This window comes from Rhinatrema bivittatum, chromosome 9 (assembly GCF_901001135.1).
Source record: "Rhinatrema bivittatum chromosome 9, aRhiBiv1.1, whole genome shotgun sequence".
NCBI lineage: Eukaryota > Metazoa > Chordata > Amphibia > Gymnophiona > Rhinatrematidae > Rhinatrema > Rhinatrema bivittatum.
The window spans coordinates 166161928-166176929 of NC_042623.1; the positions used below are offsets into that span (position 1 = coordinate 166161928).

At 45.6% G+C, this 15002-nt stretch overlaps 1 protein-coding gene across 1 annotated transcript in view; it reads left to right on the forward strand.

Moving 5' to 3' along the window:
* Positions 1–15002, forward strand: part of LOC115099360 (allantoinase, mitochondrial-like) — a 76825-nt gene that overhangs the window by 29495 nt on the left and 32328 nt on the right. Inside the window, 2 exon segments of the mRNA XM_029616951.1 lie at positions 544–589; positions 1777–1870. Of these exon segments, the coding sequence (XP_029472811.1) occupies positions 544–589; positions 1777–1870 (140 nt within the window).

Genomic DNA, 15002 nt, shown 5'->3' on the forward strand with positions numbered 1-15002 from the left:
GGCTATTCAAGCCATCCATCCAAAACACCAATTGAGATGGAAATTTCCTTCTTACTGGCTTTGGGGGTCATTTTGAAAGGCTTATCACATGCGATAAGCCTCTATCGCATGCAAAAAGACCCTTTTTGTGTGTGATAGCATGCTGGGGGGGGGGGAGTCGGGGCGGCGAGGGGAGGAGTCAGTGGTGTCTTCGCTGACGGCGATAAGGTTAGTAACGTTATCGTCGCCAGTAGTGCACCCAATAGCATCACCTTTCACGGTGGCGCTATTGGGTGCGAAAGCCGGCAGCGAAAACACTGCGGTGGTGCGAAGGCTGACGGCTTTCACAGGCCTGCCCCCGTTTTCACTGGATTCGTCATTCTGCGATAGAATGGTGAATCCAGGCCTTTATTTGCAAAGGTTTGCCGGTAATGTCTACTTTGCCTATACTTGGATTCACATTGCCCACTGCTGGATAAATGAGAGATCACATTCTCCCAGCACTCACACTGTATACATTCTAGCCAGCAACATTAACTTTCACGCCATCTGTTCTCTCTCTAGTTCCATGCAGAGGTGGATTTGGACCAGGAAAGCCCAGCACTGGAAGGCAAGTCTCTAATTATGCCAGGACTGACATATTTCATATTCATATGAGCTTAGACAATATGGGGAGTAATTTTGTAATTGCCCACATTGGTAGAAAGTTCATAGGTAAGTTTAACTTGTGGATTTTGCACCAATTTAGATTTGAAAGTGTACACATACTTTTGCTTTGAAAGTTGTCCAGGGAAAAGTACTAGTGGACATTTGCACCAGCTAAATGTGCAGGTAGTTTTCCCAAAAAGAATTTATGAGCATACTTTTAAAAAATTCAAAAAGATGTGTGCATAAGTGTAAACCCCTCCCCAACCCTGCCCCCAGGAACATCTCCTCATACTGCAGGTAAACTTATGCACATTGAGGTTGTACGCACATAAATATATCCGCACGCAGGAAGGACACTTTTCTAAAGCTTATATTTCCATAGGTAAAGCACTATTTTATCCATGGAAATAGCTTTGAAAATTACCCTCATTATAGAGCTGTACAACACTAATGAGTACACTCAGACAGTTTCGTCTTCCATACAAGCATAGGCTTCGTATCTTCATTTTAGTATTGTCTGACTGTATGAAGACTAACCCTTCAGAAGAGTAAAAGTCCCATTATCTGGCATGCATGAGGAACAGCTCATGCTGGTTAATCAAATATGACTATGCCTGTTATCAGAAAGTCCACTGCCTTCTGTTTCAGGCAACAGCCTGCAGGAAACAGGAGGAGAGGGGGTGGTGCTGGAGTGGATAGAGCACATAGCAGAGCTGAGAGAACTACTCTACTCCCTAATTCAGTCCCTATCCTTTTTTGAGTTCCCCTCCCTTCCTGTCCCTTGCGAGGAACAGGAGAGGAGGGGGTAATGCAGGAGTGTACAGAGTATAGAAAAGCTACCATGCTCCCTCATGTTGATTAGCATTTTATTTATGCTTTCTTGACAGCAGTAAAAAAATATTTTTACAAAGCTCCATTGCTAAATACTGGTTAGTTGAGCTTTTCAGTTGGTTGAGTGCCAGATAATGGGGCTTTACTGTAGTAGTTTGGGGTGAGTTTTTTCCTTTGGCATAGCAGCTAGGTCATATTTATTTTATGTATTACTTTAGTAACATGTGACAATTTGTCATGCCAATAAAGTTATCTCAATCTGAATTAAAATGCATCAAATTTACGAACCCTCTTAAAACAGGTTTGCTTCCTTCCCAGACCCCTCAGAATACAGCACATTCCTGAAAACCCGTCCTGACACCATGGAGGTACGAGCCATCCAAACTGTGGCTGAACTCTGCTTGCTGTACAAGTAAGAACATACCCTTCCCATCTTTAACATTGGACAGGACTGGGTCAGTCCTTACAGGAAGAAGCAAGATTCTGGAATAAATGGAAGAGGTTGATTTAGTTAAAATCTCCCAAACTTGTACAAGAAGATCATTTTTAGTAAAAATCAGCATTTCTTTAAAAACAACAAACTGTTGGACTCTGCAGCTGGAGGCTTAAATTATACAGGACTTGATGCAACCATCTTGCACAAGGAATATTTAAGCCTCCCAAGTAATCCAGTTTCAGCTATCCAGTTTAATTCAGCACATCGGCGGGATTATTTCAAGACTCTAAGGGGATAATATTAAAAAAAAAAGTAGAGCTCCTACATTAGGTGCCTAAGTTAGGGACCTATTTTCAGTTGAACTTTGGTGCTTACGTTTTCAGCTGACAATTCACATAAATTTAAGACCCTAAAAGTTAGGCTCCTAAATGCTGGCCTGCTATTCATTTGCCTAGTTTTAGTTAGGGTCCTAAATTAGTTGCCTAGTTCTGAAAGCTCCTAACTTTGCTTCATCACCCTATCTCTGCCCCCATAGCCATCCACTTTTTAGGATCCTAATTAGGCGCTCAGCCCTAGTAAAGTTTCAAAAGGACCAATTTAGGTCCAAATGATAGGAGCCTAAATGCTTTGAAAATTGGCCCCTAATTTGTTCAAGTGTGAACAGTTAAACTTGCAGTAAAAGCCGGAATAAAGCAAACCTCTAGGCAAAATATTATTTGCACAGGTATGCTTACTAAGATGAGGAAGAGCAACACTTACTGAATCTTTCAACATTATGTAACCCTTTCTTGGAAGGTGAGTTCCAATTCTACCTGGCTTCCTGGGTTATTTATTAGTTTCAGTCTAACACAGTGGTTCTCAACCCTGTCCTGGGGACCCCCCCAGCCAGTCGGGTTTTCAGGATATCCACAATGAATATGCATGAGAGAAAATGTGCATGTTATGGAGGCAGTGTATGCAAATTTTCTCTCATGCATATTCATTGTGGATATCATGAAAACCCGACTGGCTGGGGGGGTCCCCAGGACAGGGTTGAGAACCACTGGTCTAACAGGTGATGAGTGATTCATCTTAGGCTGGTCCTCTACAATATCAAGGTTTGACGAGTCCACTCTGGAGATTGGCACGGCTCCACTATACTGTCCTGACACTAGGATGTGCATTAATTTGAAAAGAATGCGTAAAAGATGACAAATGAGGCCATTTTCATTTTGTTCTGAATAAAACAAACCAAAAATATCCTCTGATGAAAATACCCCAAAATTTTCAGGCATTTTGTATATAAATAAATATATATATATAATTTTTTTTTTTTAAACAAGCCTCCAGTTGGACCAGGTTTCAGCCTGGTCTCATCTCTAAGGCCTAGGCCTGGAGCTGGGACCTGGGTCTTATTGCTGAGGTCCTAAACTGAGGTCAGGTCCGGCACCCAACCTGAGGACAGGTCCCATCACTAAGGTTTAGGTCCAATGCCAGGTCCCATCATCAAGGCCCATTGAAATATACAACCCTACATCAATATAGAGCCATCCGCTTAACAGGAAAGCACCACAGTAGCATCACTGCAGAGTGTTCTTCTACTGAACAGTGTCATTTATTGGCAATACTAGAAAGAATATTTCTGAAGGCTTAGGCCCGGGCCTAGCGACAGAACCTAGCCTCAGGCTGGACCCCTATGTTGGGCCTGGGTCTAGGCCTGGGTCTCAGCAATGGGACCTAATCTCGAGCCGGTCCAGGCATTGGCTTGGGCCTGGTCATCGGCAATAGGACTTAGCCTTGGGCTAGACTCTTGCATCAGGCACAGGCACAGGTCTAGGCTTGGGTCTTGGTGATGGAACCTGACCTCGGACCTCACCTAGTGTCTGGCCTTAGCCTTGTTGACAGATGCCAGCTCTTGGCTGGGCCCTAAAGTTTGGCCTGGGACTAGGCCTAGGCCTTGGCCTCTGAGATGGGACCCAACATCAGGCCAGATCCAGGCTTCAGACCAAGGAATTGACAACAGGACCCAGCCTTGGGCCGTACCCTGGCATCAGACCTCGGTCTAGGCTGAGCCTCCGCAACAGGACTGGGCCCAGTCTTTGGTGTTTGGACCCAGCCTTGGCCCAAGTCCCAGCATTGATCTGGGCTTGGATCTTGGCAAAGGGACCTGTCCATGGACTGGGCGCTAGTGTCAGGCCCAGGTCTCCATGATGAGTCGGGGTCTGGCATAAGGCCTAGACCTAAACCCAGGCTTCAGTGACTAGACCTGGCCTCAAGCCAGGCCCTGGCATTCATATTTAGCCTTGGCCCATTTTTTGTTTTATAATGAAGTCAATAGTGCCTAAGGATTGCTTCCTCTATTAACATCAATGTAAAATGAAAAAACAAATAGAACAAAGAAACAAAAATTATTTTTTTCATTTGAGATGAACCTAACAAATGACTATGATCTACAAAATGAACAAACCAAAAAAATGTTTGACTCTACACATTCTTACTTAACCCAGAGATCTATCAGGTAGATGGCTACTAGTTCTTTCTCTTTTTGGTGGAAATACTCCTACACAAAAAGGTCAGAATGCAACTTTAGCTGTGTCTCCAAAGGTCTGTTTATTTAGAGCAGCAAAGAAAGTGACAGAATCCAATTCACAATGAATGAAATGTACTTGTTAAAAGACTGAAAACAGAGAGTAGGACTAAATGGCCAGTTGCCAAATAGAGAGAGGTCATTAATAGAGTAGCAATTAGATCATAAATGATCAAAAAGGGGTACAATGAGTGAGGTGATCAAATATGCAGATGATACAGAATTATCCAATTGTTAAAACACAAGTGGACTGGGAAGAACTGCAGAAAGACCTTGTGAGACTGGGGAACATGTAAATAGCAGATGAAATTTAATGTGGACATGTGCAAAGTGATGCACATAAGGACAAAATTCAAACTATTGGTACATAGTGCTGAGATTCATGTTAGGAGTCAACACCCAAGAGGGAATCCAAGATGGCTGCCCTGTGGTGAGTTGCATGTGATGTCCTCGTCTTTTCTTGGATTAAACTATTTTACCTTAGGGGCCACAGAAGGAAGGGAAAACCCAGGACCCCCTGCAGATAGGTCAGCTCCTTCCTTTTTGGGATTAGTGGATATCCACTTTCTCCAAGGTACAAGTCAACTGGGGGAGACATCTTTTGGAAGTATGGGAGGAGAAGTTGAGTTCCTGTCCCTCCCAGGCTCAGACATCACTGAGCCCAGCATACAGAACACCGCCGAAAGACCCATCCCTCAGTCATGCCAGAGCTGTGCCCAATGTAGTCACAGCTTGAGGTTGTCACTGCTGCAGCATCAGTGTCAGAGAGCACATTGAAAGTTTAACTAGTGCTGGTTCCATCGTGGGGGCTCCCAGCATTCCACAAGGATCTATTGATATACTTGGAGTAGACATATCTGGTGCGGTAGGAACCTATGTTTCTTTCTCTGCTTCCTCTATGCCTTTTCCATCTATGCGGGCATCTCAGAGCAGTTTCAGCCTGGTGAGACCGACTCATTTCACCTTGGAATCATTTCGGGATACCATAGAGGGCTTACTCTCTCACATTGTGCTTCTTCAAGAGAAAATTCATAACTTGGAACTTGAAGTGCAGGTAAGGAGAGTAAGTCAACTAAACTGGAACAGCAAATTCTACACATTCAGGATGAGATTAAGCAAGTAAAGATTGTTCAAGATTGTTACTAAAGAAAGGGTTCTCATTGAGAGAAAATTGGAGAATCTGGAAAGTCAGGCTAAAAGTAAACATTTATGGTGTATTAATTTTCCCAAACTTCCATTGATCTCCCCAAAGGAGATGTTTAAGATATATATCATAGAAGTTTTGAAAGTGCCTGAACAAGCAATTGCACCCATTTCAAAGATTTACTACTTGCCTCCATTTTTTTTTAGAAAAAAGAAGGGTCTATTTCTGGTTTTGCAGACTTGGTCCTAACTGTGGATGTTGAAGAGAATTTAAATGTGACTCAGTTGTTGGAAACATTAGATTTTGTGTTGGCTAGTCCCTCTACAATGATAGTTTCATTAGTCTTAGAACTGGACAGAGACTGGCCCCTGAGACTTTTCATCTGATATTGTAATGAGTTGTTTTTACAGTTTAGAGTTAGAGTATTTCCAGATGTGGCCAGGCAGACACAGAATAAATGTAGACAATTTCTTTTGTTGTGACCTAAAGTCCAGCAACTAGGAGCTGTGTTTTTTCTTAAGTCCCTGTGCAAGTGAATATATATTTTCTTTGAACCTAGTCAGCTAACTAGCTTTCTGAACACTAGGTTAATATAATTTGAGGTTCCCCCTCCAGTTACTGTGCCTGTTTGATAACTCTTTGAGTTAAGTTTAGGTTCTGCTATGAATAATGCACCAAGGTATTCCCACAGGTCTTTATTTTCTTCTAATTTTCTTCTTGAAGTTGTGAAATTGTATCCCCTCTTTGAGGACTTGTCTTAGAATCAATGTATTAACAAATTTCCTTTTTTTTCATTAAGAATGTTAGGAATGTTGTTAGAAATGATTCAGAAAGGAATGGAACATAACAGTGGCAATTTGAACAGGCTTGGCGATACAAAAAACATGCCAACCTTCATCTCTGCAAAGAACAAACCAAAAATATAAATACAACCATTCGACAAGCAACAAAGACAACATCTCCAAACAAGTCAAACTAACCATGAACCATCCCAGTCAACTGAAACTCTGATTTTGTACAGAAACTTTCCAAAACTGAACCCTAGTCCCCAGAAGGAGATTGAGACTGCTCTGGCTGAGGCTCGTTTTTATAGGGTGGAGGTTCCTCCCCTTGTGGCCACAGATTAGCTCCTGGATCTCCACCCTCTTCTTCCCACACCTGTAACTCTTGCCTCTCTACTTCTAGGGGAAGGAACCAATGTGACTCCCTAGCTCTTTGTCTCCTGGTTTTCCTTCCCTCTTGAATTCCCTCTCTCGGGTTTTTAGTTCAGGGGGTTTTTAGTTCCTGGGGTTTTAACCTTCCTCCCTGGGCCGGTATATAGACCCCGTCACAGGGACCAACAAATAATTGACAGCTACTGCCCAGTCTCCAACCTTCCCTTCCTATCCAAGCTAGTAGAAAAAATGCTTTGTCTCCAATTCATTGACTACTTAAAGGAATAAAACATCCTACACTGTTACTAATCCAGATTCAGGAAAGGCTATGGCACTGAATCTGTCCTGTTAGCCATCTCCAATAATATCTATTTACACGCTGATCTAGGCGAGGACTCCCTCCTTGTCTTATTAGATCTCTCTGCTGCCTTTGGCTTGGCCAATGACCAACTCCTGATTCAACACTTAGGAGATATTGGAATTGGAAGTTCCCCCCTTAAGTGGTTTGAATTATTTTTGTTGAACAAAATGCAATCTGTTACTTGGGTAAACAGTCCCTTTAAACCCAAGTTTTTCATGTGTGGAGTCCCCAAAGCTCAGTCCTCTCCCCAATCCTATATCCACCCTGTCTCAGCATTGAGTGCCACCATTTTGAGAAGAACATTCAACTATACATCAAAATTGGGTCCGACAAATTTCCTTCATTGCTAATCTCAATAACTGTCTGACAACAGAGCTCGATGGCTTAGTGACCAGAAACTCAAATCGAATCCCCCCAAATTATTATTAGCTTCAATATACTACTTGTAAATACCAGAACTCCTCTGAATTATCCATCAAGGTAATCTCTTATGACTGCCTTCTCTGTTAGGTACCTCTTTACATCCCAAGGAATCAATATGAAGTCTAGGTGTTCAACTCGACCAGAACCTCAGCATGGAAACACACATCACCAAGGTAGAAAGTAGGGATGTGAATCGTTTTTTGACGATTTAAAATATCGTCCGATATATTTTAAATCGTCAAAAATGGTTAGAGGCGATATATAATAGGAATTTCCCCGATTTATCGTCAAAAATCGTAAAACGGGGGAAGGGGGAGGGCGGGAAAACCGGCACACTAAAACAACCCTAAAACCCACCCCGACCCTTTAAAATAAATCCCCCACCCTCCCGAACCCCCCCAAAATGTCTTAAATTACCTAGGGTCCAGTGGGGGGGTCCCGGTGTGATCTTCCACTCTCGGGCCACAGGTGCATTGATAGATCTTCCACTCTCGGGCTGTATTGCAAAATGGCGCTGGCCGTATGGCCATATTGCCATTTTGCAATACGGCAACACGATTCGAGTGCAGGAGGTCGTTCCCGGACCCCCGCTGGACTTTTGGCAAGTCTTGTGGGGGTCAGGAGGCCCCCCCAAGCTGGCCAAAAGTCCCTGGGGGTCCAGCAGGGTTCCGGGAGCGATCTCCTACGCTCGTGACGTCGGGGGACAGGAACCAAAATGGCGCCGGCACTACCTTTGCCCTGTCATATGACAAGGCAAAGGTAGCGCCGGCGCCATTTCTATCAACGCACCCGTGGCCCGAGAGTGGAAGATCACACCGGGACCCCCCCACTGGACCCCAGGTAATTTAAGACATTTTGGGGGGGTTCGGGAGGGTGGGGGATTTATTTTAAAGGGTCGGGTGGATTTTAGGGTTGTTTTAGTGTGCTGGTTTTCCCGCCATCCCCCGATTTACGATTTACACGATATTTAAAAAAACAAAACCGCGACGATCCGATTTCCTCCCCCCCAGCCAAAATCGATCGTTAAGACGATCGATCACACGATTCACATCTCTAGTAGAAAGAACCTTATTCATGCATCTTCACCAGATCTGCCAACTATGTAACTAGTACTACCTCAATAAATGTAATATGGCCACAATGATCAATGCTCTAATCACCAGCAGGATCAACTACTGCAACTCTCTATCAAACAGCATCTCACAATACAGTATGAAGCAGCTCCAGTTCCTACAGACTACAGCCACGAGAATTCTGGTAGGAGCCAAAGCAATAGACCACATAAAATCTACACTATGGGGCGGATTTTAAGAGCCCTGCTCGCCTAAATCCGCCCAAATCCGGGCGGATTTAGGCGAGCAGGGCCCTGCGCGCCGGTGAGCCTATTTTACATAGGCCTACCGGCGCGCGCAGAGCCCCGGGACTCGCGTAAGTCCCGGGGTTTTCTGAGGGGGGCATGTTGGGAGCATGTCGGGGGGCGGGCCCGAACCGCGCAGCGTTTTCGGGGCGTGTCAGGAGCGTTCCAGGGGCGGGCCCGGGGGCGTGGCTACAGCCCGGGGCGGTCCGGGGGCATGGCCGCTCCCTCCGGACCCGCCCCCAGGTCACGTCCCAGCGCGCTAGCGGCCCGCTGGCACGCGGGGATTTACGTCTCCCTCCGGGAGGCGTAAATCCCCCGACAAAGGTAAGGGGGGGTTTAGACAGGGCCGGGCGGGTGGGTTAGGTAGGGGAAGGGAGGGGAAGGCAAAAGAAAGTTCCCTCCGAGGCCGCTCCGATTTCGGAGCGGCCTCGGAGGGAACGGGGGTAGGCTGCGCGGCTCGGCGCGTGCCGGCTATACGGAATTGATAGCCTTGCGCGCGCCGATCCAGGATTTTAGCGGCTACGCGCGTATCTACTAAAATCCCGCGTACTTTTGCTGGCGCCTGATGCGCCAGCAAAAGTACGCCAAATCGCGCGGTTTGAAAATCTACCCCTACATCAACTACAGTCTTCCAGTTGAAAGCAGGATAAAGTTCAAAATACTATGCTTCAGCTTCAAATATGTGAACAAATAAGCCTCTGAATACCTTTTCTAACTTCTCTCTTACACCCCTTCAACAGAATTCCAGTCCTCCCAACTGGCCCTTATTCCCACCCTACCACTGGCCTCTGCCAGATTAACCTATTCTAGACTTTAGGCTTTCAGCTGCTATGCACCAAAAATCTGGAACATGTTACCATTAACACTATGCCTTGAACCCTGCTAATTCACATTCAGAAAAAAAAAGCCAAAAGCTTACGGGCGGATTTTAAAAGCCCTGCTCGCGTAAATCCGCCCGGATTTACGCGAGCAGGGCCTTGAGCGCCGGTGGCCTATTTTCCATAGGTCACCGGCGCATGCAGAGCCCCAGGACGCGCATAGGTCCCGGGGTTTTTCGAAGGGGGCGTGTCGGGGGCGGGACCGGATGACGTGGCGTTTCGGGGGTGGGGCGCAGCGTTTCGGGAGCGGGACTGGGGGCGTGGTTTCGGCCCGGGGTGTTTCGGGGGCATGGCCGTGCCCTCCGGAACCGCCCCCGGGTCGAGTCTCGGCTCGCCAGCAACCTGCTGGCGCGCGTGGATTTACGTCTCCCTCCGGGAGGCGTAAATCCGTGGATAAAGGTAGGGGGGGGGTTTAGATAGGGCCGGGGGGGTGGGTTATGTAGGGGAAGGGAGGGGAAGGTGAGGGGTGGGCGAAAGAAAGTTCCCTCCGAGGCCGCTCCGATTTCGGAGCGGCCTCGGAAGGAACGGTGACAGGCTGCACGGCTCGGCGCGTGCAGGCTGCCCAAAATCGGCCGCCTTGCACGCGCCGATCCAGGATTTTAGAAGATACGCGCGGCTACATACGCAAACAAAAGTACGCGAACGCGCTTTTTTTAAAAATCTACCCCTGAGTGCCCAGGCCTTCCCTGCAGAAAACTACTGTCTATTAACCTAACTTAAATAAGGTCCACAAGTTACTCATTTTAGGATTCCTATAACTATAGAGCAAGATGTGAGAGGCAAAGTAACCACAATAAACCAAGCAAAATAAAAGAGTGGTACAAATGAAAATAAATAAACAAATAGAAGGGCAATCTAAAACCTACATTAAAAGCTACAAAATACAAATTTTAAAAATACCAGCAGATATTTACTGAATATTAAAAATTATACATCAAACATAAATACATAAAGGTGAATTTTAAAAGTCAGGTGCATGCCAAAATTAGGAGATGCGCACACTCACCAAATTTTAAAAGCCACCCAGATGCATGCGAATCTCCCATAGTGAACACATCTCATCTAGATTCAAAAAGGGTTGTGGTCTGGGTGAGGCATGGGTGTTTTGGGGCTTGAGCAAGAGATATGCGCATAAATACTTAAAATTATGCGCACATGTGTGTTCGCCCAAGCTAATTTATACCGTACACACAAATGTGCATGCAAATTATAAAATGGCTGCATATCTGGGCGCATGCTGACACAGAAGCACCAAAATATGCCTGCTTGCCGGTTTGAAAATTACCAACTTAATATATTACAGCCCAACACAATCACATTTCAGTATATTGCCTGCCTCATGAGTAAATATACTCAGTTCATAAAAGTGCTGATCCACTGTGAATGTGCCTATAAACCAAGTAGGGGTACAAACCATCATAAAACAGAAACAGAATTTTATACAGAAAAAGAAATCTAGCAGATTTAAGGGGAAATATACCTTAAACAAATAAAGAGGAGGAGGAGAATCTTATTCTTGTGTAAATGATACAAAAGTACCTATTGTTCAATTTACAAAAGAATAAAAATCCAACCAAATTAATAACCATCTTAAAATAAAATATATATTCATAAAATAGAACAGAAACCATAAACAGAAAAATGAATGGACAACTCTAATCTACCCTACCAGAACAAGTGAGGGCAAATTACCCTGGGAAGCTGCCAACACCTGGAACTCGCCCAAAGGGCACAGCTGTGCCAGAAAGATAAGCACCCTAAAGGTCTGGAAGTTAGAAAAAAGAAACTATATAGAAAGAACATTTTAATATGTTTATAACAACAAGATGAAAATTTATATAAAATGAAAATATAAATAATAACATAAAATAAAAATGTTTACAATCTATGGGGTAGATTTTATAACGTGCACGCGGCACACATGTACACCCGATTTTATAATTTGCACGCGCAAGTTATAAAATCAGGGGTCGGCGCGCGCAAGGGGGTGCACAATTGTGCACCTTGTGCGTGCTGAGCCACACTGCCTTCCCCCGTTCCCTTCCCCCTAACCTGACCTTCCCACCCCTTCCCCTAACCTTTCCTCCCCCCAACCCTACTATAACCCCCCCTCAAAACATTTGTTTTACCTTTTGCACCTGCCTCTGGGCAATCCCCGGCACAGCAGCAAATATGGCCGCTGTGCCGGGAGCCTGATCCTGCCCCGGCCCCGCCCCCAGACTGCCCCGGACCACCCATGCTCTGCCCCCTCCCTGCCCCTTTTTGCAAGCCCTGGGACTTAAACGCGGCCCAGGGCTTTACGCGCATCTCCGGGCCTTTTTAAAATAGGCCTGGCATGCGTAACCCTTTGAAAATCTGGCCCTATGAGGTAGATTTTAAAAGCAGTGCGTAAAGTCTACATGTGCGCCCGATTTTATAACATGCTCGCATCACACAGATAAAAATTTGCCCATCCACACAGATAAAACAGGAGCCATCCACACAGATAAAAATCATGTATTATAAAAACAGAAGCGGAAAAATGTATATATATAAAAATAAAATTACCTTATGTTCTTCCTGCTAGGCTGGCTTACTGTATAGCTACAACATTACAAAGAAATTGCTTCCTAAGTCATTCAGTCATCTCACATCCTCTCAACAAACACTAAAAAAGGTAGAATGGTAAAATCATTTAACTATAAAAAAAACCCAACATACATATACATCTTTGCAGAGTCCTTGCCAATTAGAACAACTTCAAAAAATACCTAAGAGCAAAAGAGTCCTCTAAACATCTCTTGTTGTGGCAACATATTAAAAAGAACTTTTAATAAACCAAATCCAAATAAATCCTGTAACCATGTAAAATTAATGTTCCAAAAAAACCTACTAAAAATATATATAAAATACCACACACACAAATATACATATAGGGCCAGATTTTTAATCTTATGCATGGACGTAGATTTGTTTGCACAACCCGGCGCGAACAAATCTATGCCCGATTTTATAACATGCGCGCGCTGCCGTGCGCATGTTATAAAATCCAGGATTGGCGCACACATGTGCAACCTTGCACACGCCGAGCCTTGGGGAGGCCCGATGGCTTTCCCCATTCCCTTCAAGGCCGCTCTGAAATCGGAGTGGCCTTGGAGGGATCCTTTTTTTTGGTCCGTCCCCCCCACAACTTTCCCTCCCTTCTCCTATCTAACCCACCTTCAGCCCTACCTAAATCCCGCCCCCCCCCCCCCCCCCCCCCCACCTTGTTTCGGTGAGTTATGCCTGCCATGTGGCATCGCTGGCCTTCTTCCAGCGTGGTTGGAGGGGGATGATGGAAGCGGCAAGTCGGATGCTTCCTTCCCCCCCTTTTGGGCCCAGCATCAGGGCGACCACCACGTGGTTGAAGCATTGCATGCCAGGGGCCAAACAGTAGATTGATCCCATGCCGCTAGCGCCCAGGGATAAGCAGTGGCTTTCCCCAAGTTTATCTGATCAATAATAGTTTATGGACTTCTCTTCCAGGATTGTGTCCAAACAGAATTTTCTCCAGTTGGTTACTTACATGGAGTGTCCCTAGTTTTTATATTTTTTCAAAGAGTAAATAACCAGTTCTCATTTACCCACTCTATTCCACTCATGATTTTATAGACCTCTATCATATCCCCCCTCGGCCGTCTCTTCTCAAAGCTGAACAGCCCTAACCTCTTCAGCCTTTCCTCATAGGAGAGTTGTTTCATTCCCTTTATCATTTTGGTCGCCCTTCTCTGTACCTTTCCCACTTCAGCTATATCTTTTTTTGAGATGCGGCAACCAGAATTGCAGAGTATCTAGGTGCAGTTTCACCATGGAGCGATACAGGGGTATTATGACATTCTCTGTTTTATTCTCCAGTCATTTCCTAATAATTCCTAACATTCTATTTACCATAGTTTTTCCTTAATATTCTCAGGTCATTTAAATTCCTTTATCAAACTGCCACCAGGTTATTAGATGCTTTCACCACCTTACCACTGAAAAATCATGATTCTGTTATGTTCATTGGGGTAGATTTTCAGAGCCCTGCTCGCCTAAATCCGCCCAAAACCGGGCGGATTTAGGCGAGCAGGGCCCTGCGCGCCGGGAAGCCTATTTTACATAGGCCTCCCGGCGCGCGCAGAGCCCCGGGACTCACATAAGTCCCGGGGTTCTCGGAGGGGGGCGTGTCGGGGGCGTGTCGGGGGGCGGGCCCGGTCGTCGCGGCGTTCCGGGGGCGTGTCGGCAGCGTTTTGGGGGCGGGTACGGGGCGTGGCTACGGCCCGGGGGCGTGGCCGCGCCCTCCGTACCCGCCCCCAGGTCGCGGCCCGGCGCGCAGCAGGCCCGCTGGCGCGCGGGGATTTACGTCTCCCTCCGGGAGGCGTAAATCCCCCGACAAAGGTAAGGGGGGGGTGTAGATAGGGCCGGGTGGGTGGGTTAGGTAGGGGAAGGGAGGGGAAGGTGAGGGGAGGGCAAAGGAAAGTTCCCTCCGAGGCCGCTCCGATTTCGGCGCGGCCTTGGAGGGAACGGGGGGAGGCAGCGCGGCTCGGCGCGCGCAGGCTATACAAAATCGATAGCCTTGCGCGCGCCGATCCAGGATTTTAGTGGATACGCGCGGCTCCGCGCGTATCTACTAAAATCCAGCGTACTTTTGCTTGAGTCTGATGCGCAAGCAAAAGTAGGCTGATCGCGCTTCTTTTAAAATCTACCCCATTATGTATAAATATACGTGAAGCAGTAGTAAACACTAGATCTTCCAATCATTGTATTTGTTGTTTTCCTTGATCTTCATTTTATTCAATATATTTTCAATTTGTAGTAAGTGCACAACTTTTATTATGGTCAGACCCATGCATTAATATTTCCCTCTAATTTTATACTATCATTCATGGGTTCTCACTGAGGACCATAAAGAAGTCTAGTAATCAAAAATATCCAGATATATCTGCATACATATCATCTAAGAACAAACCCAGTTTGCATAGCTCAGTTTCCCTGTTTACAGTCAATGACCAGAACTGAGAACCTCTGCTTTCATTCACACACTATTTATGCATCGGTGTGAACCTCGCATTGGGGTTCTGATAATAGTTAACGCGACACCTCCATCTTAAATAAATGGGAGTAATGTTCAAAAATCTCTCCTCAAGAGATAATATTCAGAATGATCAGATCCCATGCCCACCCAGCTCCTCAGTTCTATCTCTCCTGTAATTATCCCCACCATCCTC